This window comes from Sciurus carolinensis, chromosome 9, assembly GCF_902686445.1.
Source record: "Sciurus carolinensis chromosome 9, mSciCar1.2, whole genome shotgun sequence".
Classification (NCBI taxonomy): domain Eukaryota; kingdom Metazoa; phylum Chordata; class Mammalia; order Rodentia; family Sciuridae; genus Sciurus; species Sciurus carolinensis.
The window spans coordinates 73,777,754-73,805,039 of NC_062221.1; the positions used below are offsets into that span (position 1 = coordinate 73,777,754).

Sequence of the window (27,286 nt, forward strand, 5' to 3'; positions counted from 1 at the left end):
AAAGATGTTAAGAGATCAGTGGGAAAGTAGATTACTACTTGGATAGATGCCTTCCAAAGTCCAGTTTCACAAACAGGCTATTTCCACATTCTTGTGGACAGCCAGCTACTAGAAGTGTTTTGGTAAAGGAACTTAAGTAACGCTGTTGAATAATTATTCTACATCACATTTATTTGTATCTTTATCACTCAGTTTTACCAGCAAAAGTGTTGCTATTAGCATACGTGATATTTTCCCCATATTGAATATGTGGATAATATGGACTTAATAAAATTTAAATTTTTTTCCTCCCCAAAGGTTTTATTGTTGATTTGAAGGCAGAATTACTTTTTGATTTGTTCATTTTTAAGTAAAAGTGATTCTGGTTATGAAAACTAGTGATCTTCTGTTGTCATTTAAAAATAATTATTAAAGGAATTCCTACATCATGCTCCCTAAATTCTCATCTGACATCATTATTTCAACATTATTAGATTCTAGTGAGATCTTGAAGATCCATGATATGTATGCAAAAGAGTGATTAACTTTTTTATTCATTTATTCATACATGCCACAATCCAGTAAGTATTTATATATGGCATAATCTGTCCTAGTCACCATACAAAGTCCTGGATTAATATCCATGTGTAAGGCTAGAACTACCATCTGAGCAACCTATACTAAAGCCCTAGGATTCATAGGAATATGTAGGAAATTCAATAACAAGGGTCAATTCCATGGACCATGATGTCCTGAGGCAAATGTGCTAGATTTATCAGAAAATGTCAGCAAATTTCAGCAAATACCCTGAGCTGACCATAAGTGTAGGCTCCATCCAGTGGCTACAGGTGGTCACTTGAGTTTCTGCCCTCATGACTCTGCATCAGTCCCTTATTAATCCACAATCATATCCTCCCTTTGTTTTTCTTTCATTTCTTCCCCATTTTACTCTTTTACATTTATATTGCAGGCATTTCCATTTTCTAAATGGCCAAATGAAAAATCTTGAAATTATCTTTAACTGTTTTTCCTTTAACCAACATCCAACACTCAAGCAAATCTTTTTGGTTTTGTTTTAAAAATATATCCCATCCAAAAGCTTTCTATTATCTTGAGGTACCACCTTGGCCTCCCAGGCCTCACTTCAGGATCCTAACGATGGCCTCCCAACTGGTCTCCCTGAGGCCTCAGTGTACTCATAAGATCTAGATACCTCCTTGCCTTATAGCTGTCCTTCACACATCCTGGCCCTATCAGACTGACCTCCTTGATGTTCCTCCAGAAATCTAAGAATCTTCTCACTTCGGGGCCTTACCATTTTTTGCTTCCTTTGTTTAGAATTCTCTCCCCCAATCTTCCAGTGTCTCATTTTCTCACTTAGTTCAGAATTCTGTAAATATCATCTCAATAAAGCCTTTCCTGACAACTAGAGAGAAACATCTTCCCTCAGTCATACTCTGTATCATTACCCTGCTTTATTGCTGCTCATGGCATTTATCACCACCTAGATTTCTACCACTTATTTGATGACATGTTTATTTTTGTATCCCATAGTAGAATGCAAGAGTCATGAGGGCAGAGATTTTGTCTTGTTCATTATTGAATCTCTAGGACCTAGAATAAGTGTCTGGCACATAGAAGATAGCTGATAAACATTTATAGAGCAAATGGAACATGGTATTAAGTAAAGATTACAAAGCATTTTTTGCAACACACTTGAGGGTTCACAAAATACTCCCATCTTCCTGAAGTTCCTGGGAGGGATCGTTCATCTAATAACATATACAAGAGCCCTCTTAGGCCAGGTGTCAGGTGCTGGATGGACATTTAACTGTGATAAGACAGAAATGGGTCTTGCCTTCATGTAGCTCATAGACAAAAATCATAGTTTTTCATCTGTTCCCCTAGTATGTTTTCACGATGGTAATAATTTTAGTGGTGTTTACTTCCTTACATCATACTATCCTGAAGCGTAGTGTCAGTATTTGCATGGAGCATTTCCGAAGCAGGTGAACTATGATATAGAACATATATATTTATATCTGACCTGTGAAATTCCGTAGCAGCTCATTTCTGCATGGCAAATCTTAAAACTCTACAATGTGAATGTAAAAAATGACAGCCCTTTGCTTCTTTATTCACCTACCCACCAAACACTTATCAAGTGCCTGCTTTGTGCCAGGTATCATGCTAAGGACTGAAGATATGGAGATGAATACTATATAGTCCTTAAGGAGACTCAGAAAAAATAAACTTAGGAACAAACATGACAGAGCAGGGTGCCAAATGCAATAACAGGAATATAGTAGGTGTTGAGTAACACATTTAACTTTGTGGAAAAGGATTTCTAGGAGGAAATTAGCAGGACCTATAAGTCAGAGATTGGGGTGTGGGTGAAACTAGGGGAGCAAGATGGGGAGAATCAGAAAGGACTAAAAAATCAGGGAGTATGTTGAAGATGAAGAATGAATGAGGTTGAGGAAGTAGGAGCACAGAGAATCAGGGACAGGAGAAATTGCAGAACTAAGGGATTTGGTGGAGGAGTAGGGCTGTGTGATGATGATTTGTGACTGTGGTTCAGCTGGCAGGTGGTGGAGCTGAAGATATCAAAGACAGATGAGATCAAGGAACTGAAAAGCAAGGTGTGAAAGGGTTGTCAAAGTTGACGTGGAGGTGCCAAGACAGTGAGAAGAGGAAGAGTTAAATCTTACTTAACCTCAAATCTTTATCCATTTGAACTTCAGAAAATACACAGTTTTAGGTTTGTTTTCATAACTAGAATGTTATATGTGCTAGAGAAAAAAGTGTTGCTATGAAATAAACCAATTATCTGAAGGCTGATCAGTCTTTTTTGGTCTTATTCAAAGAGGTGATAGTGTGTAAATAATTACAACCCAGTCAAGATTGGTTTGCATGAGCCAGTTCTTATGTTGACATATTGAAAGCATTTTTTAAGTTGTGAGAGTGATAGTTTATTTCATGCTGCGATTATAAGCAACAAATTTAATTTTTATAACACTCTGAAAATAATTGATTAAAACAATTCCAGAACAAAGCTGCCATAGAGCTAAATGTGGGTTGCTCTGAACATTGCTTCAGAATCATCTCTATCATTTTGATGTTGTTTCTGAACTAATGCATTCAATCCTAGTCTGAGCACCTTGCCAGATGTGGTGTGATGATCAGCAGTACAGTGCCTGTCACTCAAACATGCAGTTTGTATCATTTACTCCTACACTAAAGGGCCTGACATTCCTCAGTTATTAAATAAGCTGGCATCCAACTAGGTTTCCTCAAAGGGGTAACTCCCAAAGCAGTACACAACTTCAGTGTGCAATATTAGCACACAGTGACTACAGTTGTGTGGGAGCTCTCCACAGGGTTTCTGGGGACATTACCAAGTCTGTTGGCTTACAGTCTGTGCCCTGGTGCCTGACTGCTTGGGTTTGAATTCTGACTCCACTTACTAGTTGTATGGCTTTGGGCAAGGTACTACTTAGCATTTCTATTTCTTAGTTCTTCATCTGTAAAATAGGGATCATATAGGCACCTACTTTTGAGCATCAAAGCTGTTAGTATATGAATGGCACTTGGAACAGCATCTGGTATCTAGTAAGAACTCAATAAATGTTTCATGATCATCATCATATTATCCTCATCTGCCTGGGAACACTTTTTCATAAACCATCCGTGTGTAAACCATCTTTGACCCAAATCACCAATCAAATATTTTATTAAGATTGCCTTATATTACCAATGAATAGGAAATGTGGATGCCTAATTACTGCATGTACCCTTAGTGATTGCCATTACTTTAAAACTAGCAAAACATTCTTTTTGGTATCATCCCTTTCAAAATACATTTTGCAAAAATAGAGCAAATCTTGGTTTTATGTAACTGTTTCTTGAAATACCAATTCTAGGCATTATACAAACCTTCATTTAAACAAAACTGGATTTTACCATTGAAATTCTCCTGTTTTGTTATTTTATTAAAATATAAATGTGCCCATATCAATTCTAGATTAGCATTCATAGTTAACTCACAGAGAAGGAAATAATTAACATGAGTTTAGGGGGGGAAAAAAGTATACAAAATTTCTTACTGGGAAACTAGTACTGACAGTTGACCATTATTTTTTCCTCATAAAGAGAACCTTCTGGCAGGTCTTGGGAGGGGAGGGGACTCACCTGATCATGATAATAACCAGGCACTCCTAGTTTGCAGGCCTCCAGGTTGAGAGGCTCTTTGAGGTTGTTCATAACGCAGCACTGCCGAGGCCAGGGATAGTCAGCATCATTGTTCTCAGTCCGGAAGGCGGATGTGTATTTCTGCCAGTCGGATGGACCATTTACACCACAGCAGTGATCCTGCCAGTGGATAAGAGATATGAAATTCTTTTTCATGGTCTTTCCAAGAGCCATCAAGGTAGCAACCGAGATTTTACAGAGAGAAAGAAGATATGGAATGTATACCATATCTTATGTTCACTAAAATTTTCCCAAACTGGAGTTGAAGGTATGGTTACTTTACATTTAGGGTTTGCAAAGTATGTTTCACAATTTTTACTTTACTAGTCTTTAATGAGCTCTGTAGCTTTGGACATGTTTTAAACTCTCTAAGCCTCATTTTCCTTAACTGCAAAATTGGGATAAATATAGTGTCTACAGAGTTGTGAGGATCAAATGAGGTAATATACTTAAGAGGTTGGTACAGTGCTTGGCTCATAGTAATAATCTTAATTATTATTAATACACTGTCTTGATACAATAATGTGAGAGGTATAATTATTCTAATGTTACATTTGAGCAAATTTAAATGCATAAAATTAAAAATTAGTGATATAGAAATTATGAGTAATTCTTGTTTTGCTTTTCTGCATTTTTACCATTTTTCTGGATAATTGTGTATTACATTTATAAGGGAAGAAAATAAACTGGAAAAAATGTTAAAACCTGGTGTCATGCAGCTGTGCCTCTACACAGAAAAGGAAGATCAATTGACATGTAACTGATATCCTTATGTTGGCTAGAATTCAAGATAGAGGATAAACAACCCATATCACTTTTCCTCTTTATCATAAATTCTACTAAATGTTTCAAGGGAGGAAATTCAAACTACAGGTATCTCTCAACTTTTAGAATAAATGTATCCAAGCAAACTTGATGAAAAAAATCATGATTTTGTCATTGGAGAATTGGAAATAGCTAATTAGGAGAAATAATCATTCTGTTTCAATTGGAACATTCGGGGAAGAAAATGGTTAAGTTTGAGCAGTGCTGATTTCAGGCTAGGATTTAGGTAGGAACAGAGAAGAATTAAGAGTCCAGAATTGAGCAGATGACATGATTCTATATTTAGAGGATCCAAAAACCTCCTCCAGAAAACTTCTAGACCTCATCAATGAATTCAGCAAAATAGCAGGCTATAAAATCAACATGCATAAATATAAAGCATTTTTATACTCAAGCGACGAAACAGCTGAAAGGGAAATGAGGAAAACAACTCCATTTGCAATAGCCTCAAAAAAAAATACTTGGGAATCAATCTAACCAAAGAGGTAAAAGATCTCTACAATGAAAACTACAAAACATTGAAGAAAGAAATTGAGGAAGACCTTAGAAGATGGAAAGATCTCCCATGTTCTTGGATAGGCAGAATTAATATTGTCAAAATGGCCATACTACCAAAAGTGCTATATGCATTCAATGCAATTCCAATTAAAATCCCAATGAAAAAAAAAATCCCAATGACGTTCCTTACAGAAATAGAGCAAGCAATCATGAAATTCATCTGGAAGAATAAGAAACCCAGAATAGGTAAACCAATCCTGAGCAGGAAGAATGAAACAGGGGATATCACAATACCAGAACTTCAACTATACTAGAAAGCAATAGTAACAAAAACAGCATGGTATTGGCACCAAAATAGACAGGTAGATCAATGGTACAGAATAGAGGACACGGACACAAACCCAAATAAATACAATTTTATCATACTAGACAAAAGTGCCAAAAATATGCAATGGAGAAAAGATAGCCCCTTCAGCAAATGGTGCTGGGAAAACTGGAAATCCACATGCAACAGAATGAAACTAAACCCCTATCTCTCACCCTGCACAAAAATCAACTCACAATGGATCAAGGACCTTGAAATCAGACCAGAGACCATGCATCTTATAGAAGAAAAAGTAGGTCCAACTCTTCAACTTGTTGGCTTAGGATCAGACTTCCTTAACAGGACTCCCATAGCACAAAAAATAAAAGCAAGAATCAACAACTGGGATAGATTCAAACTAAATAGCTTTCTCTCAGCAAAGCAAACTATCAGCAATGCGAAGAGAGAGCCTACAGAGTGGGAGAATATCTTTGCCACTCATACTTCAGATAGAGCACTAATTTCCAGAATATATAAAGAACTCAAAAAACTCTACGTGAAGAATAAAAATAACCCAATCAACAAATGGGCTAAGGATATGAACAGACGCTTCACAGAAGATCTGCAAGCAATCAACAAACATATGAAAAAATGTTCACCATCTTTAGTAATAAGAGAAATGCAAATCAAAACTACACTAAGATTCCATCTCACCCCAATTAGAATGGCAATTATCAAGAATACAAGCAACAATAGGTGTTGGCGAGGATGTGGGGAGAAAGGTACACTCATACATTGATGGTGGGTCTGCAAATTAGTTCAGCCACTCTGGAAAGCAGTGTGGAGATTCCTCAGAAAACTTAGAATGGACTCACCATTTGACCCAGCTATCCCACTCCTCAGCCTATACCCAAAGGACTTAAAAGCAGAATACTACAAAGATGCAGCCACATCAATGTTCCTTGCTGCTCAATTCACAATAGCCAGACTGTGGAACCAACCTAGATGTCCTTCAGTTGATGAATGGATAAAGAAACTGTGGTATATATATATATATATATACAATGGAATATTATTCAGCTATAAAGAATAATAAAATTATGGCATTTGCAGGCAAATGGATGAAATTAGAGAGTATCATGCTACGTGAGATAAGCCAATCTCAAAAATCCAAAAGATGAATGATCTCACTGATAAGCGGATGATGACACATAATGGGGGGTGGGAGGGGGGCAAGAATGGAGGAAGGAGGGACTGTATAGAGGGAAAAGAGAGGCGGGAGGGGTGGGGGGAAGGAAAAAATAATGGAATGAATCAAACATCATTACCCTATGTAAATGTATGATTACACAAATGGTATGCTGTTACTCCATGTACAAACAGAAACAACATGTATCCCATTTGTTTACAATAAAAATAAATTTTAAAAAAATCCAGAATTGAGCCCTGTGGTACTCTAACACTGAATTGGGAGGAGAGTGAAAACCCAGCAAAGGAGGCCAAGAAGGAGTGGCCCATGTGACAAATGCAGGTGGGATGTCAATAAGATGAAGACAGAAACTCAGCCTCTGGGGTTGGCAGGACGGAGGTAACTGGTACCATGATAAAAGCTGTTTGGAGGAGTGGTGGGTCAGAAGCCCATTGTAGTTGGATGAGAGCAGATGAGAGGCATGAAAATGCAGACAGCAAGTGTAGGCATCTCTTTTGAGATTTGTCATAAAATAGAACAGTTGTGGGACAGGACAGGGGGTGAATGTTGAGCAAGTTTTTAAAAAAACATGTACAACTGAAGGATTTCTTACAGGCTGATTTGAGGGGAAACTAATGAGGCAGATAAGAGCAGGGAAGGTTGATGAAGTGAAGGAGAGAACGCAGAGTGAAAACCAAGGAATTGGATATCGGACAGTCCATTTGTCATCACTGGAGAGAAGGAAAAGTACATGGGTACAGAAACGTAAATGGGCAGATCTGGTGATAGAGAGATGAGATGTTTTTTGTCTGATTCCTTCTATATTTTTAATAGAATGAGGTGAAATCACCAACTGAGAGTGAGGGGGAGGAGAGAGTTTACAGATGTGAAGAGAAGGGAGAATAGATGAAGTACTAGAAAATGAATTTTCAGAGAAAAAATCCTAGGAAATATATACAGTGCCAATTTGAGCCTTATGATCACAAATTTAAATTTAGTCACCATGGTTGTGTGATGTTTGGCTCTTAGGGTGTGGCTGAAGAGTGGGTGAAAGTTGTATTCCCACAGTGGGTGTCAGTTAGTTCCTTAATGATCAGTGACAGGTAAGGGAGTAAAGGAGGCTATGAGGGACAGGTGAGGAGGGAAGAGAACATGAAAAGGGTGATACAGAGTGAAAAGGTGGCTGATTAATCAGAGGTCCTGATGGAGTAAAGATTATTGGAATGGAGATAGAAGAATAAATGAAAACATAATAGAAGATAGTGAACAGAGTGGGGTTTTCTTAGCATAATTATTGGTGATGACACACTGGTGATGGTCATGGAAGAGGGTGGCTGAGGTGAGGTAGAGGAGAAGATCTTTGGAAAGGAGTAGGGCAGGGAATTGAAAGATCACATGTTTCTGAGTCACCCATGTGGAGGTTGATGTCTCATCCTAGGTCCACGACAGGAATCCGAGTGAAGAGTGGACAGTGAGTGAGATGTTGAAGTCCCCAGGGAAGGCAAGGGAATGGCCAGTAGGAAGATGGTTGATAAATAATCCTAATAAAGAGAAGTAATGGGTGATACAGACTGATGTCATGAATTTCAAGTGTTCACAGAGGAATGAAGGAAGGAAGGAAATAATATGGCAGTCAGGTGGGACAAGAAGACACCTAGTCAATTCCCAGTTCCTATAGTACATGAGACAAGGGGGGAAAGTGAGAGCGTGAAGGGAAGGCAGTGCCACTAGGAAGCACTCAGGTTTCTAGTGAAGCAAGAGAGAAAAGATGAGTTCAAAGAAGGAGTGGAGTTTATGAGGGAGTTTGCTAATGACAGACTGAGGAGTTGGTGGTAGGGCAGGGAGCAGGAGCAGGGGTAGGAAGAGTTGGGTCATATTAGGGGGTATGTAGAAGATAACAATTGATATACATATGGCAATATGGGGGTGATATTCTGGAACACTTGGACTTCTAATGATATTTGAGATAAACTGGATAAATGGTTTGATTGCCAATTAGAAAAAATTGGGGGATTAAAATCAAGTCATATCCCCTGGTCCTTAATAGAAGCGACACATGGGAGATATACAAATGTACCAGAAAGGTAAGATAGGCAGAAAGTACCATTGGAATTCACTTTGGGACAGAGTAAACCTTTTTCTTTTAATGTAAATGAGACCTGAGTTCTAAGAGGCAGAGCATATGATTAATTTAAATTTCTTTAATCTACCCCTATGAAAGTAAGCAAATCATGGCCTGAAATAAAACAGATTAGGGGTTCCATTGAGTCATGTGTTCAACATTCTCCTCTTCCACCGCTGCCTCCACCAGTAATTAAGAGCCATAGATGACCTTACCTGTCACAAGTCTCTTTCTCGAGGAAAGCTCCCTAGAGATGCTGACATCATCCCCAAGCATATCCAACTGGCCACTGGTCTAGCTACAAAATGGCATCTTCCCAGGACCACCCACCTTACCTGGAGCATGAGTCTGTCCCAGGTTTTGGTGACTCCACTGTTTTTCCATTGGTCATCGTTGCTCGGTGGGCTATTGTTTTGGTACCTCACCAGCATCTGCTTCAGGAAGAGGTTTGGTGTGAACTACAGGGATAGAGGCAAAACAAGAGGGAGAGTTAGCTTACCAATGCCCAAAGAAGGGAAAATATTATTCTCCTCGGAACATTCTCTTGGAGCAAAACTATACTTCAGAGATACCAAGTATAGTGGGCTAAGACAGCCTTAGATTGGCTCAAGTCCCCGTGTGGGAAGAGACCCCCATCTTCAAGGAGGTTACTATATGACCAGGGTGGACAGTTACTGTAGGGTGCCATGGACTAGGGAAACCGCAGAAAAAGAAGAAGGAAAGATAAGTCACAGCTGAGGTAGAATATGGGTCATCCCACTAGAAGGTCAGTGGTCATGGCAGATGGAGATGAGCTTATGGGTTACCAGATTGGGCTCTGGGAGTCAGGTTGCCTGGGCTCCTTCACCTGCCAGCTGTGCAACTTTAGATGCGTGTCTTGTCTTTACCTTCTTACGTCTCGTTATTTTTTTTATTTGTATAATGACAGGAAATACTGCCTATCTCTTAGGTTTCTGAGTAGTAAGTAAATTTAAATATCTTTATTAGTGTGCATATTAGCATGGCTGGCACATAGCAAGGGCTTAATGCATGTCAGCTATTATGTTATTATGGTAATGGCAACTCATTATCATTTCTGCTCTGTGCTTTTTGGGAGCATACTCACAAAGTCCCGTTGTGTAGCTGCTGTGATGCAAGATGCGACTTCAAAACCATATACTATAAACATCAGAATGAAATACTGGAAAAGAAACAAATGAGTAAAAAGGATTACATTTATTCCCAAAGAGTGACTTCCCCAATTGATTGCGATAGTTTTTCAGCACTTTTACCTAAATATAATCATCTGAATATTCACGCAGTTATTACACAAAACTTCTTTGATCAGCTACTTGGAATGGGGCTTGTTGCTAGGTGCTGGGATAAGGCTTGATGCTAGTGAGCAAAACCTTCCGATTTTCTCCAGAGAACAAATGGTCATTTAGGTTGACTGACGTCCCCATTTGGGGAAGAGACCCCTATCTTCAAAGAGGTCACTGTATGACCAGGGTGGATAGAGCTTTCTCATCCAGTTCCTGAATTTCTAGTTTAACTGGGAAAAACAAATGCAAGAGAATGAACTGATGTGTGTGTGTGTGTGTGTGTGTGTGTGTGTGTGTGTGTGTGTGTGGTGTGTGCGCAAAAATCTTCAAAAAGTGCAGGCTCAGTGGCAGGCAGTCTTAGTGTATTCCACATAATGGAGAGCCTTAAAAATCTGCTCTAATTGGGAGAGACTTTCTTTATGGTTTGCAGAAAATTTTGAATCTCAGACGTCAGAAAAAGATAAAACAGAACACATGGTGTCCCTCCTAACCAGACCCAGTCTCAGCAGAGAGGAGCCAGCAGCCTCCAGGCACAGTGTCTCAGTGACATTCTCCTCCCACATCCCCTCACCCATGTGAGTGAAACAGAGCTCACCAGCCGCAGTGGTGGGGTTTGTGCTGTGTGTGAGCATGAGGCACATGGACAGCATGCCCACGGTGGCGCATAATGCCTCCCTGTGTGTGACACTGCCCCTATTTCTAGCTGGAAAATATCTGGCAGCAAATGTCCTCTAAGTCTAGGTGGGAGTTCTACCTTTGCCTTCCTCAGCTTTGCACATGCACTTTTGGTCCCCATGTCCTTTTTGAGAAGGGGCACTGTGGCCAGAGTCTGTGGGGAGGGCAGGGAAACTATCCTCCTTCCTGGGTCGTGGGAAGCTTTCTGAGCAGGATCCTCTGCTGCCTCACTACCTGGACAGTAAGATCCTCTGGCTGCAGAGTCAGGAGACCTTCAGAGGCCCTATATTATTTTTCCCTGTGTTGGCTCCCACCTTTCTCCTTGTCAAGAGATTTGCTGCTCTTCTCATAGAGTCTCAGAACTCCTTAGTGGGACTCTGGAAAAGGTGGCATGGGGTGCAGGTGATTCCCTGTCAGTCCCTTGGAGAGGGCACTACTTCTTCTTTTCCCTCCCCAGCTCAGACCTCCTGGCTGTGTCAAACACACACAGGACTGGGATGCAGGTGAAGGCTGTCTTTAGGACACGTGCCTTTCTTCTCCCTCTTCCTTTCATTCCTTTCCCCACCCTTCAAAGGGGGTACATTTGTTCTTGAACTAACTCACATTAGGGAAATAGAGAATGTCAATGTTCTGCATTCTCTGGGTACCAGGACAATAGTTTGCTTAAAGGAAAAGTAAACCAACTGGCACCTTAAGCTGCAAGACTTGTTTTCTAAAAGTGGAATTCAGGTCCTGAGCATTTGGGCAGCTGAGTTATTTCAGGGTTTGGGAGTTTTGTGTGGTGTATACATGTGTGTGTGTGTGTTCCCATGGCAACATGAAAAACTTCTCTCCTGGTGCATAGGGGAAGGCAGTAGAGAACTAGACCCAACTTAGAGGTTTCTCAGCTCTGCTGGCTACAAATTTGCTTCCACCTATGAAGGCAGGTCATAGTCTTGCTGTCTGTGGTTTGGAAACAGGGTTAGAGCCTCCTCAGGTGGGTGTGAGTGGAAGGTGCACTCACAGTGGGGTTTGTCAAGGTTTTCTCAGGCTCCTGTTAAAGCAGAGGGAATGACGATGTGGGAAGTGCAGGCCATCACACAAAACCCAGCAGTCTTAAGCTCAAAAGTCTTAAAAAGTCTCCTGCTTTCTCTGAAAAATTCATGGCTACTTGGTATTTTATGTCCTTACATATCTATGATTAATATTAAAATAGTATTTATAACTACTTCTTGTCAAGGGGAAAAATCTAATAAACAAGATCTCATAATGTTTTTTTGTGTGTATGTCCTATGTAATTTCTGGCTATATATGTTGGGGATGTGCAGACACTGGCTGGAGAAGCACAGATCTGGAAAATAATCAGTAGAGTCACCTCCAGGTGTCTCCCTTTAGGTTCTCTGCATGAGAATCTTCTGGACTTGCAGTAGTGGAGGACATTCTTGCCTCAACTGCTTTTTCACCCTCACCTGCAGCTCTCTGCTTCTACACGCATTATGGAAAACCCAGGCATTGTGCTCAGTGATGAAGAAACAATCCATTAAAATGGGTCCACAAAATCAGTTCTAGAGAGTTTGAAGGTCTTACTGCTAGAAGAATTTTCCTGTTGGACTTCATGATGCCCACAATGCCTAGGACAGACAGGCAGAAGAGGCAGATGCCCACAAACATGCCGATCCAGGCGGCCCCATAGATGTCATCATTGTTGGTGGCTTCCAGCAATGGGTAGAGGCTGTGTTGGTCAGATACAAAGAAGATGCACTCTGCAGTCAGGGCGATGCCACACATCTGGGAGCAAGCCAAGAGTGGGTGGTGTCAGGCAGGTGGCCAGGAGCACAGCATTGGGAAAGGGAATGGAGGAGGGTGGGTGAGACAGACTGATTCCCTCCCCCACACAGGTTTTATGCAACTGACTTCAACTCCTCATTACCAGGAATTCAAACAACTAGTTTCATCCTGCTCTTTCCTTCCATATACAATCTCCCTTGGATACTACTTTGACGTGTCTCTTGGTCTTATTCCTATTTGGGAAAAGACCTAGCTAATTTTAGACCATCCATAAACCACTCAGATGTGCCTTTTACTTTTTTTTTCTTTTCTTTTATAGTGCTGGGGATGAATTCAGAACTTTGTGCGTGCTAGGCAACTGCTCTACCACTGAGCAACATCCCAGCCCTAGATGGTGCCTCTTTGTATGAAGGTTACTGCTGACCCCCCAGCCCACCCCCAGTGCCTTATTGTGCACACTACTAGATTGTAATATTTAAAGTGGTCTTGGTCGTACTTATCAGTGAGAGCTGGAAACTTATCCCATTGTCTGTATTTCATGGATGAGGAATCTTGGCCCTGAAAGGTGATGACTTGTCCAGGGTCATACAGGGGGTCAGAGGCAGAGCTGGTCCAAGAACCAGGTTTTGACTCCCAAACAAGTGCTCTCCCCTACCCCCACAGCGTGACCTCTGAGACAGTCCCACATGCTGGTATTGACTTCTGTGTAGAAGAAAAGATGCAAATATTTGTCCCAATAAACTTAGTGACAGATTCCCAAAATTAAACCAAGATGAAATTGGAAAGAAGCACTGAAGTATGTGTGTGGTAGGTGTTTGGATACTGGTCATGGTGGATGTGACTTCCTTTAGATTCTTATGCTTTAAAGTTGGAAGGAAAAGGTTTTTTTAAATTTTTTTTTATAACTATGGTCTTTTGACATATTTCAAAATTGCATATGATTACTTTTATAGTTAAATTCTAGCTAGCATATTTACTACACATTTCTGAAAATGAGAATATATAGGGAACAAGTAATTATACTGTTATTTTCATTTTAATTCTCACTTTTGATTAATCTAAACTCATGCTTATGGAAAGAGCAGACTTTTCTGAAAATTCTCATTACTTACACCAACAATCACATTTCCAAATATCAGCAGGCCCTGGAAGCAACGGACAGTGGAATCATCCTTGGCCATCTTCAGGATTTCCCACAAGCTAAAGACACAGTTGAGAGTGTTATGTTTTAATAGGGGCAGGTGACGAATACTGCTAGAATATTCATAGCATGACTAAATCATGATATTGTGGATTGCCTTTTTGTGTCTGAAAGCATCCAAACCTGGGGTGAGTATAATCTTTAATAATGGAGGAAATTTGATTAGTGAGCTTGGTAATCACAATAACTTTATAAAGAAGAAAAGGAAAATAAAATCTTCCAGAGTCTGATCAGTGCCTTTCAGGTACAGATGCATACTTCTGAGAGATAAACTGAGGCCCTGCAAGGTCAAAGAGCAGAACTGAGGTGGTGAGGACTAGGCAGGACTGACACACACTGAGAGTCCCAGGGCTCTACCACGACAGAGTGAAACCCAAAGGATAAACTCATAGAGTTAGTGACTGATTCTCATATGAACTGTGGGTTTCTGTTAGAAACCATTATTTTATGAATATTTTGTTATTAAAAAATAGTTGGCAAATAAAGTGTCACAGAACGTGTTACTAGATATACTAATAAATAGACTGTGAAAGATATAAGTTCAGATAACAGAAGTATAGAGAGAAAAGGTCATGTTTCACATGCATATACCTAATTATCATAAGCCATCAAGAAAAGAGAGGAGGCAACTGCATTTTGCAGATCAGAAAACTAAAGCTTAAATTGGTAAATTAGGTTCCCTGGGGTTATCCAAGAAGCATTAGCAGAGCTGCTTGTCTTCAGCTTTTGGGAAGTCCTTGTCTGTGTGACTCCAGGACCCAAGAACTTCCCTGCAGCTAACCTTAGCTCCCAGAAATGATGCAAAAAGTTCAGTGCAGAGAGAGCGGAAATGGGCCTTGAGTCTCTCTGAAAATTTGCTGGAAGGAACACAGGGTGTTTGGGTCAATCATTTTGGCTTCTGCACTTAATACATCTTGAGAAAACTCATTCCCACCTCTCAATAGTATATTAATTAATTAACTAGTTAATTCATGCATTCATGGTCTAAATCAAAAGGTATTAAATGATATAATTGCATTGTGAGTTATACACAGAAATGTAAGGGAGATTGTTGAATTCTAGGCTTTTGTGTTCTAGCAGGGAAGCTAAGCTATGATCCCATGTAGTTGTGAAGACACTAAATACTGTGGGGGTTCTGAGGAAGGGAGTTGTGGGTCTTGGTGGATGTGTCTGGTTTTGACCAGTGGAGTAGATGTGGGAACATGTAGGAGAAAGGCGGAACTGGGGAGGAGTGACTTTTCAGGGAAAGGGAAAGTTAGGAAGTAGAGACAAAAGAGTAAGGCCCCCAGGAGATAACAAGGTAGTCAGTGTGTAGACAGGAATCAGTGGGAGGCAAGGTTATTATTTGATCGAGGCTTTGCTAAGTTTTAAATCCACTGTTGCACTATAACATATATATTAGTCACTTTCCAAGAAATTGAAGCATCTGTAAATCTTTTCCCTTTGCTGTTTTCCTGGGAAACTAGGAATTTGAGGAGTTAAAATTTATGTGTATTCTTGGCTAGAATTTGGCATACAATGGGCACTCCATTAATGTTTACTGAAGGAATGGAAGATTCTGGGTCATTGTTACATGATCCCTGTGTGAAGTTTCTGCTGAGCAATGCCATTCATTTCTTTCCAGTGTTGTTGCACACTAAACTGAGTGGACTCTTGCTACCTTGAGGAATTTAAATCACCAACCTCCCTAAGGGGAATTTTACTCGTATGCACAGATCAGTTGCATGTGAAGTTCATTACTGGTATGTACAGACATTATCTCTGACCAGTTAGGTTACTCTCTAAACTAGGCATACAAATACATAGACTGTGAAAGATAGATGTCCAGATAATAGAAGTATAGAGAGAAAAGGGCAAATATCTGGACAGGCCAAATTCAGCACCATTATTGACCAGTATAGTACTGATTGGGCACCTATTTTTCAGGTAGCAGCCTATTTGGGGTGATTAATTGGACTTAAGGAACAGAAAGAAGAAATTTTTCTTTGAGGAAGTTTAAAGTAACATGCATTTAAAGCAAAATGAACTATATGAATAAAAGGGGGAAAGTAGGAGGGATATAGAAAAAAAGGAAAGGGTTAGGTAGACCACCTTCAAGATTTCATTGGTCCAGAAATGAGCGGACAGAACCCTTAGCAAGGAATTTGGCCCCAGAGACTCAAGTATGTCCATAAAATATATTCTTTTCCAAAGATGTCTCTGCCACACAGATTTTTAAGAGAGGAAAGGGCAAGTGAATATGCTGTGGGAGAATTTGAAGGGTTGAAGTTAGGGGTGGGAAAATGCAGAAGAATGGAGAATAAAATAAGGAGGGAGACAGGAGCCTGGATTGAACAGGAAAAGCACAAAAGGAAGCTAAGCAGATATGGTTGCAAATGCCAGGGAGGCAGCCTGGCCGTGGGCTGGCTAATGGAAAGCAGGAACACATGATGGGCAGATATTCTAAACTTGCTGGCTACTAGAATTTTTTCTTTTGCACTCTATGTTCTCTCCTTTTTCCTTAGGCCTTTGGCATCCGTGGCACATAATAACTTAGAAAGTTCACCTGTCTTCCAAAAATAACAAAAATAGTAACAGAAGCTGTCATTTAACGGGCACTTAGATTCTCTCAGTCCCACATTAGGCTCTTTATGTTCATCTTCTCAACAGCATGAGAGATGGTCATTTTAACCAAAGTCTATATTTGTTTCATATTACTTCTATAACAAATTACCACAAACTTACAGTTCTGGAGGGCAGAAGTCTGAAATGAGTCTCCTGGGGCTCAAATCACTGGTGTTGTGTTAGCAAGGCTGCATTTTCTTAAAAGATCTAGGGGGAGAATCTATTGGCTTCCATTTTGCGGATGAAGAAAAGGAGGCTTGGAGGGATCAGTGTGCCAAGGTCACACTGCTAGAAAGTGCCGTTCTGCTGTAAGGCTCCAAATCACTTATGTGGCACTGCAGTCTACACGGGCTGTCACACCGCTAACACTCTCAGTAGAAAAAGCAGCAGCTGGCTTGCTTCCTTGCCAATCCTGGGAACCGAGGGAACACATATATTTTTCCTGCTTAGAAGACTCTGTTTTTGCGAAGATCAGACACACCAGACCTTTCTTCACCCACTTCTCTGGGTTCTTGTTTCCTTAGCCCTTTAACACTCTACTATGTATTCACATTTCTCCCAAATCCAGTGTGGTAGCCATACTCTTTCCCAGGAAACCTCCCAACCAGGAGCTCTCCCCACTACTCCCTGGGATCAGAATTCCTGGAAGTTAAATGTGTAATGTGAAGTCAATGGGAGAGAGCAGTTCATAGTTTCTCCTTGGTCCCTTGTGTTTTAGACTAGGTTGACATTTGCTTCAATCCTTGAAGAGTCACAAATGTCAAGACAGAGTCAAGTGTAGTCTTCTCGTAGCTCACAGTGTAGTCTGGAGGCTCTGGGCTAAAGGTGAGTACACTGGGCCTGTACAACAGAATACCAAGGTTCAAGTTCTAGTCCTGCCCTGTCATTATTGTGTAACCCTGGGCAATGACCCTCTTAGAGTGTGTCTCCTTGTTTAAAATGGGCAGAACACAACTTCTTTTTTTTTTTTAATTATTTATTTTATTGTAAACAAATGGGATACATGTTGTTTCTGTTTGTACATGGAGTAAAGGCATACCATTTGTGTAATCATAAATTTACATAGGGTAATGTTGTTTGATTCATTCTGTTATTTTTTTCCTTCCCCCCCACCTCTCCCACCCCTCTTTTCCCTCTATACAGTCCTTCCTTCCTCCATTCTTGCCCCCCTCCCTAAACCTAACCCTAAACCTAACCCTAACCTGAACGCTAACCCCTCCCATGCCCCATTATACGTCATCATCCGCTTATCAGCAAGATCATTCATCAGAACACAACTTCTTCTACCCATGGAATGGTTATATTCACCAAATGAGATGAGAGATGCAGAAGCCATTGGCAAACTCAGATTATTTACAAACATGAGAAATTATTAATAATAACCAGGGGATATTTAGGAAGAGCAGAGTATTGGGTTAAGGTTTTGCTTTATGCACCAGAGATTTTTGGGGCATAGCAAGGAGGCTCTGATGTTGACATAGTCAAGGGTTCCAGTTCCTAGGTTGAGAAGCAACCTCCCATCCACTTTCCTTCTCTTCCCTGCCCAGGGACTGCTCTGCTGGAGAGAAATGGATGCCTTTACACAGTTATCTATTTGTGCTTCTTTTTATTTCCATGGTTGGCTTCACAGGGGAAAACAAAAATCTCTCTGGGAAAAGAAAAAAAAAAAAAAAAAAAGGTTCCCAGTCATGCTGGGTGTGGCAAGAGTCAGGTACCAGGCTGCACGTCCACATGGGAGGGTCTTCTGTGCATTCCACCAGCATTCCTGAGCAGTCAGCTCCTGCCCTTGGACCTCCTCCCTCTGGCTTTGGCCAGCTCTATGGACTCTGCTCCAGACTGAGAGGGGATGCAGAAGTGACCTCTGAGGTTTAACTTTGGGCTGGGGCTGCTTTCATCTCGCCAGAGAAATTATGCAGAGATGATCCAGTTCTGTTCTCTCTTTTGCATTCTTTTCTTTTGGTATTAACCTATGAAGGGCTTCCTACACTTTATTGCAAGAGTCTCCAAAACAGAAGACACTGGGTGGGACCCTGTTACACTTGCCCTTCTAGGTCCAAAGTGTAACTGTGCCTAACACATACCAGACATTCAGATGTTTAATTAAAAAAAAAAAAAGTGGATAAACAAATGTTTACATGAATGAATGAATAAATGAATGGAAGGATGGATGAATATACATCTTAGTGATTTGCTTAGAGCTTACTGCAGAAGTTAAGGAGTGAGGCAAAGTAGAAAGAAAACGAGCTTTGTACAGACCTTTGAATCTTAGCTTTACCACTTAATAGTTTCGTGATTCCCAGGAGGTTACTAGATCTTGTTGACTTTAATTTCTATGTGGGAATAGTAATACCTACTTTCAAGGGGTACTGTGAAAATCAAATGAGAATATATGTGAAATTCTAGTATAATATTAATTATCTAGCCACTATTAATTTTCTTTACTTTGGCCTCAGTTCCTTGACGCAGACAGACCAGAGCTGATAAGCTAAGGAATGGTGAAGGGACCTAATGCAGTGGTTTAATATTTAAAAACACAGAGCCATATTTTCAAAGGAAATATGGAAATACGATTTCAATATGGAACTCTAGTACTTAAAAACAGATCAAAATAGTGCCTCTTTAGATGGGAAAACAGCAGGTAAGAAACCTGGGCTCAAAGAGGATCCCCTTACCAGGAACATATCTTTAAACCACATGACAAGTTAGTTGAAACTGGTGTTCTAGAATAATGAAAAAGAAAGTTGCACTCAGAACAATTACTGACCTTAAAAAGCAGTTACCCATGTTAGTTAAGCTATGAACCAATGTAGGTGCCCTTCAACAAATGAATGGATAAAGAAAATTCGGTATATATACACAGTGAAATATTACTCAACCATAAAGAAGAATGAAATTATAGCATTTGCTGGTAAATGGATGGAACTGGACACTATCATGATAAGTGAAATAAGCCAATCCCAAAAAACCAAAGGTCAAATGTTCTCTCTGATATGTGGATGCTAAAACACAATGAAGAGGGAGAGGAAGGAAGAACAGAAGTTCATTGGATTAGACAGAGGGGAATAAAGGGAAGGGAGGGGTGATGGGAATAGGAACGACAGTGGAATGAATCAGACATAACTTTCCTATGTTCATATATGAATACATGACCAGTGAAACTCATCATGTACAACCTCAAGAATGGGATCCTAATTAGTGTTAAGTTATACTCCATGTATGTATAATATGTCAAAATACACTCTACTGTCATGTATACCTAAAAAGAACAATAAGAAAATAACAGTTATCTGACGATTTCCAGGATACTCAAGAGGGAAGCTGGAAGGCACTGGTCACAATGTGTAAGCTGACATTACATAGTCTCTGTGACAGAGACTCCCATTCAGTGGAGGACATCCAGGAAATGTTCCTGGAAAACTGAGACACGTGGATTTGCTTCCATCACACACAAGCTGGAGGCCTCTCTAGGAGAGGTTGCACTTCTGTACACCAAAGGAAAGGTGACATGATTTCTGGTAAGGCTAATAATGCTTGTGCATAAGGGCAGACCAATGAAACTTTTGGGTTAAAAAATAAAAACTTCAATGAATTTCCATGTTGATAGCTATTAAAAAAGAAAGACATTATGAGCTTGTTTTCCTTTCCAAAGAAGACAAATATGAAGAAAAAACCAAAGGGAAGGACAACGGGGAACTCTTCTCCATATGCACAGAATGTGAATTTGTTCTCTGTGCCTGAGAGAGGTTGTGCCTCTTGAGTTTTGTCTTTGCCGGCCTGGCAAGGAAGTATGGCAATGAATACCCTGTGAAAGTTCACTTCATGCATTAGCATGGCTACAATACGGTACCCAGTTTTTTGGTCAAAGAGCAGTCTAGGGGGCTGGGGATATAGCTCAGTTGGTAGAGTGCTTGCCTCGCAATCACAAGGCCCTGAGTTCAATCCCCAGCACTGCAAAAACAAAAAGGCAGTCTAGATATTTCTTTGAAGATATTTTTTTGAGATGTAATTAGCATTTAAGTCAGAAGAGACTTTGAGAAAAGTAGATTACCCTCCATAACATGGGGGGCCTTCTCCAGTTAAATGAAAGCTTTAAGACCAAACACTGATGTTTCCCAAAGAAACAGCAATTCTGGCTCATGAGTGCAACATAGAAGACCTGACTGAGTTTTCCATCTGCAGATTTCAGACATAGAGAGCAGCATCAACTCTTCCCAAATTTTCAGGCTGCCAACCTGCTGTATAGATTTCAGATGTGTTGGTCCCCAAAGTCACATGAGCCAATTCTTAAGATCATTCTTTTTTTCTAGGTATAGATAGGTAGATAGATTACATATAGATAATAGGACACACACACACACACACACACACACACACACACACACACTCACACACACACACACATTTCCTGTTGGTTCTGTTTCTGTGAAGAACCTTGACTAATAAACCCTCCCAATTCGGATTGATTTATATTTTTGATAGAAAGAAAAATTATCACTTTTTGATATCTCCTGAGACCACTTTACCCCTTCTTTCTAATTCCTACCTCCAGCTGATAGCTTCTGGCTCAAATGAATTCAATGACTTCTGTATCCATTCCACACAGTGCTTTTGGAGAGAACTTTCTAAAGCGGAGCTCTGGTTTTATATCACTCCTCTGCTTAAAAATCTCTAAGTCTCACCAGGTGCGGTGGCACATGCCTGTAATCCCAGCAGCTTGGGAGGCTGAGGCAGGAGGATCGAGAGTTCAAAGCCAGCCTCAGCAGAAGTGAGGTGTTAAGCAACTCAATAAGACCCTGTCTTTAAATAAAATACAAAACAGGGAGGGGATGTGGCTCAGTGGTCAAGTGCCCCTGAATTCAATCCCTGGCACCATCCCACCATGCAAAAAAACAAAAACAAAAACTTCAAGGCTTGCTGTATCCTCAGTTCAAAGGGCTGTCATAGATAGCTGTCTCTTCACCCATAAGCTCAGCCACTGGCTCCCTCACTTCCTACTGCCAGGTGACTTCATGTGTCCACATATTCTCTGTTATTGACCAAGGTCTTCAAATACAAATTGCTCCTGTCCTATTCTGGTGCATTTGAATTCGAGAGCTTCTTAGCTTCTCTGCTCTTGGAAGCAGACCAATGGCCTCTTTTACCTTGTTTCTACAGTACTCGGCCAGACCCAGCCCTTTTACCCTTCTGGTCATGGCAGGGAGGCTGGATAAAGTATGAACTTCTTAGCCGCATTCAGGACAGTGCTGACCAGTTCCCAGGGGCCTCCCTGCTCCCCTTGTGTCCTGAGCATGCCTCCAGGTTGAGCTGGGTTGCTCCTCTCTTTGGAATCCCTTCCATTTCTTCCTCTGAACTCTTTGCGACCTCTGAAGCCCAGCTGAAAAAACCTCTTCTACTGCCCTGTCCAGATTTGCCATTCCTTCCCTGGATCCTCTCTCTGGCTTTGGCAAATAGCTGTCCTGGGGACTTAATCCAGGTCCTGTTTGTGGGTGTGTGTGTTTGGCTTTTCTTTCCTCTTATCCTCTTGCCACAGCAACCTAGCCCGGTACTTTGTTATATCTCTTCTTTACCCAAGTTTGCTTAATGGTGTATTCTGAACCCAAAGAGGAGCAGATTTCTGTACATTAAAAAAATTCAATTTGACAAAGAATTATATTTAAAAAGCATAATTATAAACCCCATAAACAGGTTGAATGTCACACCTAAAAGTCCATGACTATACTCTTGGTATTTTGTGTCTTACTAAGGTTTGTAATTTAGGAAAAAATTAAAGTGTCAGTTATTCCAGTGTCATTATTGGTCATGTGCCCATTCGTGGCATAACAGACTTTCCTCCTCCTCCTCCTCCTTCCCTCCTTTTCCTCCTCCTCCTCCTTCCCTCCTTTTCCTCCTCCTCCTCCTCCTCCTCCTCCTTCTCTTTCTCCTCTTTCCTTACCCTTCCTCTTCCTCTTGTTTTCTTCCTCCTCTTTCTCCTTCTTTATTGGGGATTAAATTCAGGTGAGCCACATCCCCAGCTCTTTTTATTTCTTATTTTGAGACTGGTCTCACTATGTTGCTCAGGATCTCACTAAGTTACTGAGGTTGGTTTTGAACTTGAGATCCTCCCACCTCAGCCTCCCAAGCTGCTGGTATTACAAATGTGCATCACCACACCCAGCTACTTTTTTCTTTTTAAAATAAAGATACCATCTCTATTAATGCCTCTATAAAATTAAGAGAAACTCCCAACCCCCTGCCCTTGAGCTTGCCTTTTATCTTAGAAATTAAACCAAGTGAGTCACAGAAAATGGGGAAAAAGCCTTCTACCCTCTCCCTCTGCTCAAAGTCTTCCTACTCTTCACTCTTATTTTGAAATGATATAATTATAGAATCGCTGCTTTGCTGCTGGTTAAAATACAAATACATACAGAAGACACACATTGAGTCTCATTAGCCATCAGTGTCAACATCTCTTTGGGAATGAGTTTATCAGATCCCTCCTCATATTTATGTTCAAAGGGAGAGGGAAGACACGCGGAAGGTAGCTCCTAAACTCAAGGTTAGGGGTGTGGGTGTGTCTCTCTGTGGATAGAGACTGACCCCTGATGATGTGATGTATCCTCCTTCCTGCCTTCCCTCTTAGCCCCTGGTATGTTGGGCTGTTTCAAATATGTGATTTTCTGGATCTTTCCCTTCTTATTCTAAATGCAGAGCTTCCTTCGCATATGTTAGGTGTCTTTATTTGGCAGGCCTAGGAAGGGAATAAGCAGGATGAGTGAATTTGTAAAAAGTGGGAAGTGACCATGGTGGGCAGAGATCAGAGAAGTGACTGTCCACTTTAGAAATGATACATCACAGACTGAGGTGAGCAACTCACCTTAAGTGTTTTCCCTGCTGAAGAATAGCCTCCATACGCCCCACCCTGTGAAGAACTTCCCATTGACCTGGCACCACAATGATTTACTAAAATTGCTCAACACCCTGGGAGTTCCTTTGCTTTGGGAAGTGTGGATTTTTAAAACACTATCCATATATATATATTTTTTGGACTTTCATTCAGTTTTTTCATTTTAAAAAAAATTTTTTTTAGTTGTAGAGGAAACAATATCTTTATTTATTTTTTTACGTGGTACCGAGGATGGAACCCAGTCCCTCACACGTGCGAGGAAACACTTTACCCCTGAGCTACAGCCCCAGCCCTTCAGTTTGTTTTCTTATACAGATTATTCATATCCACAGTGTTGATGTTTCCAGACAAATGAATAGATCTAAAGACAATTGCTCACTAAACAAACCACTTTTCAAAGCAGAAGAAAAAAATGTGACTCACCCACCAAGCATGAGATCATTTTTTCAAGTTCATTACCTCTTTCCCTCACCCAAGTTTGTTGCAGCAGAGAACACGCAAACCACACCTCAAACTCTACTCATGCTAGAGAAATTTGGATTAACAAAAGAATAAATAAATGGGAAATAGGAGAGAGAGAAAAAGGAAACCAAATAACTTTGACACCGAAGCCCAGGAAAGGGCAGATAATTGTATACAAAAATGGGTGTGAAGATCTCAGGTCAGGGGCTGGGGAGATAGCTCAGCTGGTAGAGTGCTTGCCTCACAAGCATAATGCCCTGAGTTCGATCCCCAGTGCCAAAAAAAAAAAAAAAAAAAAAAAAGATCTCAGGTCAGGACAAATCTGCTTAAAACTAGGGTGGGACAAGTCCTGGACAATGATGAAAAGCAAAGCCGATTTCCATGGTGTGATACCTACAGCTCACAGTATCCATCAAGCTTTTTTCTTTTCTTTTCTTTTCTTTTCTATTTGTTTCACTTTACAGCTCTCTCAACTTACATTGACCAATATGGTAGCTAGTAGCTACATGTGGATATTGAAAGTCAAATAAATTTAACTCAACAGAATTAAAAAATATCAGTTCTTTAGTTGCTGTAGCCACATTTCAAGCACCCCATAGCCACATGTGGTTAATAGCTGTTGCCTAGAGCATTTCCATCATCATGGAAAGTTCAAGTGGACATCCCTGCTCTGGATTTCGGGTGTTCCCTGTGCTGGCTGCAGTCATTCACCCACAAGAAATCAAGAACTAAGATGTGCAATGGCTTCAGTGCCCATAGGTATGGGCAATGCCAGTGGGATGCCTAGGCCCAGGGCAAGAATACTGTGGAGATCCTGGGGGAGGTGAGATCAGGGCAATGTGGTCTCTGTCCCAGTTAGGCAATGGTGGCCAGCCTATCAGGTTTGTGGATGGGCTGCGTGGCCGTCAGGCCCAGATTCCTGAGCAGGGTACAGCAGATTCTAGGGCTGATTGGTATTTGGTCTGGTTAAGAATGTAAGCAGGAGAGGTAAAAAGGAAATGCTATATGTTTGTTTTTCTTAATGGCATGGTATCTAAGTTTCTCTTTGTTTCCATAAGTCTATGAGTCCTTCCCAGGTGGTTAAAAAATTAAATCAATGGATCAGTTGATGTTTAAGCCTGCTCTAGCAGAAAACAAAACAGTTTGTCGTAAGCAAAAAGCAAAATAAGAATTATTATTTGCTTATTAAACTTAATCAAAAGAAGAACTATTTTCTCCCAAAGTTTGAAAACTATATAACCTAAATTTTATTTATAACTGAAATACATATATACCTAAAACTTGAGTTATTTTCTGTTGTGTTTTTGGACTTTATTCAGTCAAGAAATGGTCAATAAACATTGTCTTCAATTAAAAAAATAGATTAAGATTAATACAAATTCTTAAATGTCTTAAAAATCTTAAAACTAGTTAGAAGAGGGGTTTGAAACTTTTAACATAAATGTAAACCAGTACTAGCATTATTTGAAACTTGTATTTTGTGTGAGAATGTTAGGACAAAAATATAATCAGGACCTGTGGATCCTGGAGGATTGATTAATTGGTGAAATATAAAAATAAATGATGTAAAAATAACATTGTGTGAATAAGCTTATCTGTTGACTTATTTCAACCGAAACATATATTGAACAGAACTGTTTGCAGAGAAGAAGCATGAATAAATTGCCTCGCAAATCCCATTACTAGTTGGCAAGACCAAATGATTTCTAACAAGAAGATCAGGAAACTCTCTTTCCCCTAGACTATGGAATATATTTTTAAGAAAGAGCATGACCATTTCCTTAGAAATTCTTTTGCTTTTCTAACTCCACAAGGAAGTTGTGGGGGTGGGTGTCTACAAAGGCATCTGTCCATCAGAGAGTTTATCAGGAGATGGAGGGTTCCTGGGGAAATTTGAAGTTGGGAGCAGGAGGGCTGAAGAACACCCCTAGAACTCTGGTCTCAGTTCCGAGAACAGGCCAAAGACTTCAAAGGTTTAAGGAGAGCAATTGTACAGTTCAAAATAAAAGAGATCAGAACAATTACAATATCCTAAATTACAAAAGTAGCAGACTCTATTAATCAGGAATGTAACTTCTTTCTCTTTCCTGCTCAGATTGCTAACTTCGCTCCCAGGAAAGTTAGCCAACCGTGGAGAGCACAGCCGGCATCCCTTCGGGCCAGGGGGTACTCACAGAGCTGCCACCTCCTTCCTGCACTGCTCGGGCTCACTCTGCAGTCCTCACCAGCCCAGGGTGCTTTTCTCCCCTGCTTTTCTACCCTTTACGCCTCCAGTCCAGGGGAAGGGTGGTCTGTGATTGGGAGGAAGCATCTCACATGGGCTGAACCTGATGCTGCCTGAACCTGCCTGGCAGAGGCAGGGAGTGACCGGAAGCTCACTTGGTAGATTTCTGCTGCCTTGGAATGTGTGATTGATGGATCGCTGGAGCATCTTGACACCTTGACAGGGTTAAGCTTAATCACTTAGGATTCCTTCTAAGTCTGGCCTTTATTCCTCGAATACAAACTCAGGTTTTTTTTGTGTGTGTGTTTTTGTTTTTGTTTTGTTTTGTTTTGTGTTTTGTACTGGGATTCAATCCCAGGAGCATTCCACCACTAAGCTGCATCCCAACTCTTTTTATTTTTTACTTTGAGATAAGGTCTTGCTAAGTTGCTGAGGCTGGCCTTAAACTTGTAATCCTCTTGTCTCAGCCTCCCCAGTTACTGGGATTACAGGCATGTGTCATTGCACCAGGCTTGTTTTTATTTTTATTTGGTTTGTTTCTGTTGGTGTGATTTGATCATTACTTCTGTCTTCAGGTATTGAAAGACCTGTTAGTCCTTACTTCTCATGAGACTGATACCTGTTATCTGTACAGGGTCGTGTCCATTTTCAGTTCCTCTAATTGCACATGCTATATTGGGGGAGTGGAGATAGTAATATAGGGATAGAAATTGCCCAAGTTATGTTCTTACCATGCGTGGTCCCAAGACTAATGAGGAGCAAGAGATCTGCCTAGAAACAGAGTGGGAGAAATTCAGCAAGGAGAAAATCTCCAGGAAGTACCTGAAGATGTCCAGCTCCTCCCTTCCTTCTCCTTGCTTCCCCTTTTTCCTCCTTTCTAGAGCTATCAAGTGTCATACACAGCACCAAGGATATTACTTTTAATGGGCTTATAGCATATCACAATGTACTGCAGTGGCTGATTTAACCTGGTGTTAGTAATAGGTAAAGGTTAGTGTTAG

General features: G+C 40.6%; 1 protein-coding gene across 1 annotated transcript in view; it reads right to left on the reverse strand.

Annotated features, from left to right (window-relative positions):
* Upk1b (uroplakin 1B) overlaps positions 1 to 26,353 on the reverse strand; it is a 31,330-nt gene extending 4,977 nt beyond the window's left edge. The window contains exons 1-6 of the mRNA XM_047564877.1: positions 26,236 to 26,353; positions 14,024 to 14,111; positions 12,711 to 12,911; positions 10,274 to 10,348; positions 9,504 to 9,626; positions 4,171 to 4,350 (exon numbers count right to left, since the gene is read on the reverse strand). Of these exons, the coding sequence (XP_047420833.1) occupies positions 4,171 to 4,350; positions 9,504 to 9,626; positions 10,274 to 10,348; positions 12,711 to 12,911; positions 14,024 to 14,092 (648 nt within the window). The 5' untranslated portion in view covers positions 14,093 to 14,111; positions 26,236 to 26,353. The remainder of the gene's footprint in view (positions 1 to 4,170; positions 4,351 to 9,503; positions 9,627 to 10,273; positions 10,349 to 12,710; positions 12,912 to 14,023; positions 14,112 to 26,235) is intronic.
* Between the last annotated feature and the right edge of the window lie 933 nt (positions 26,354 to 27,286).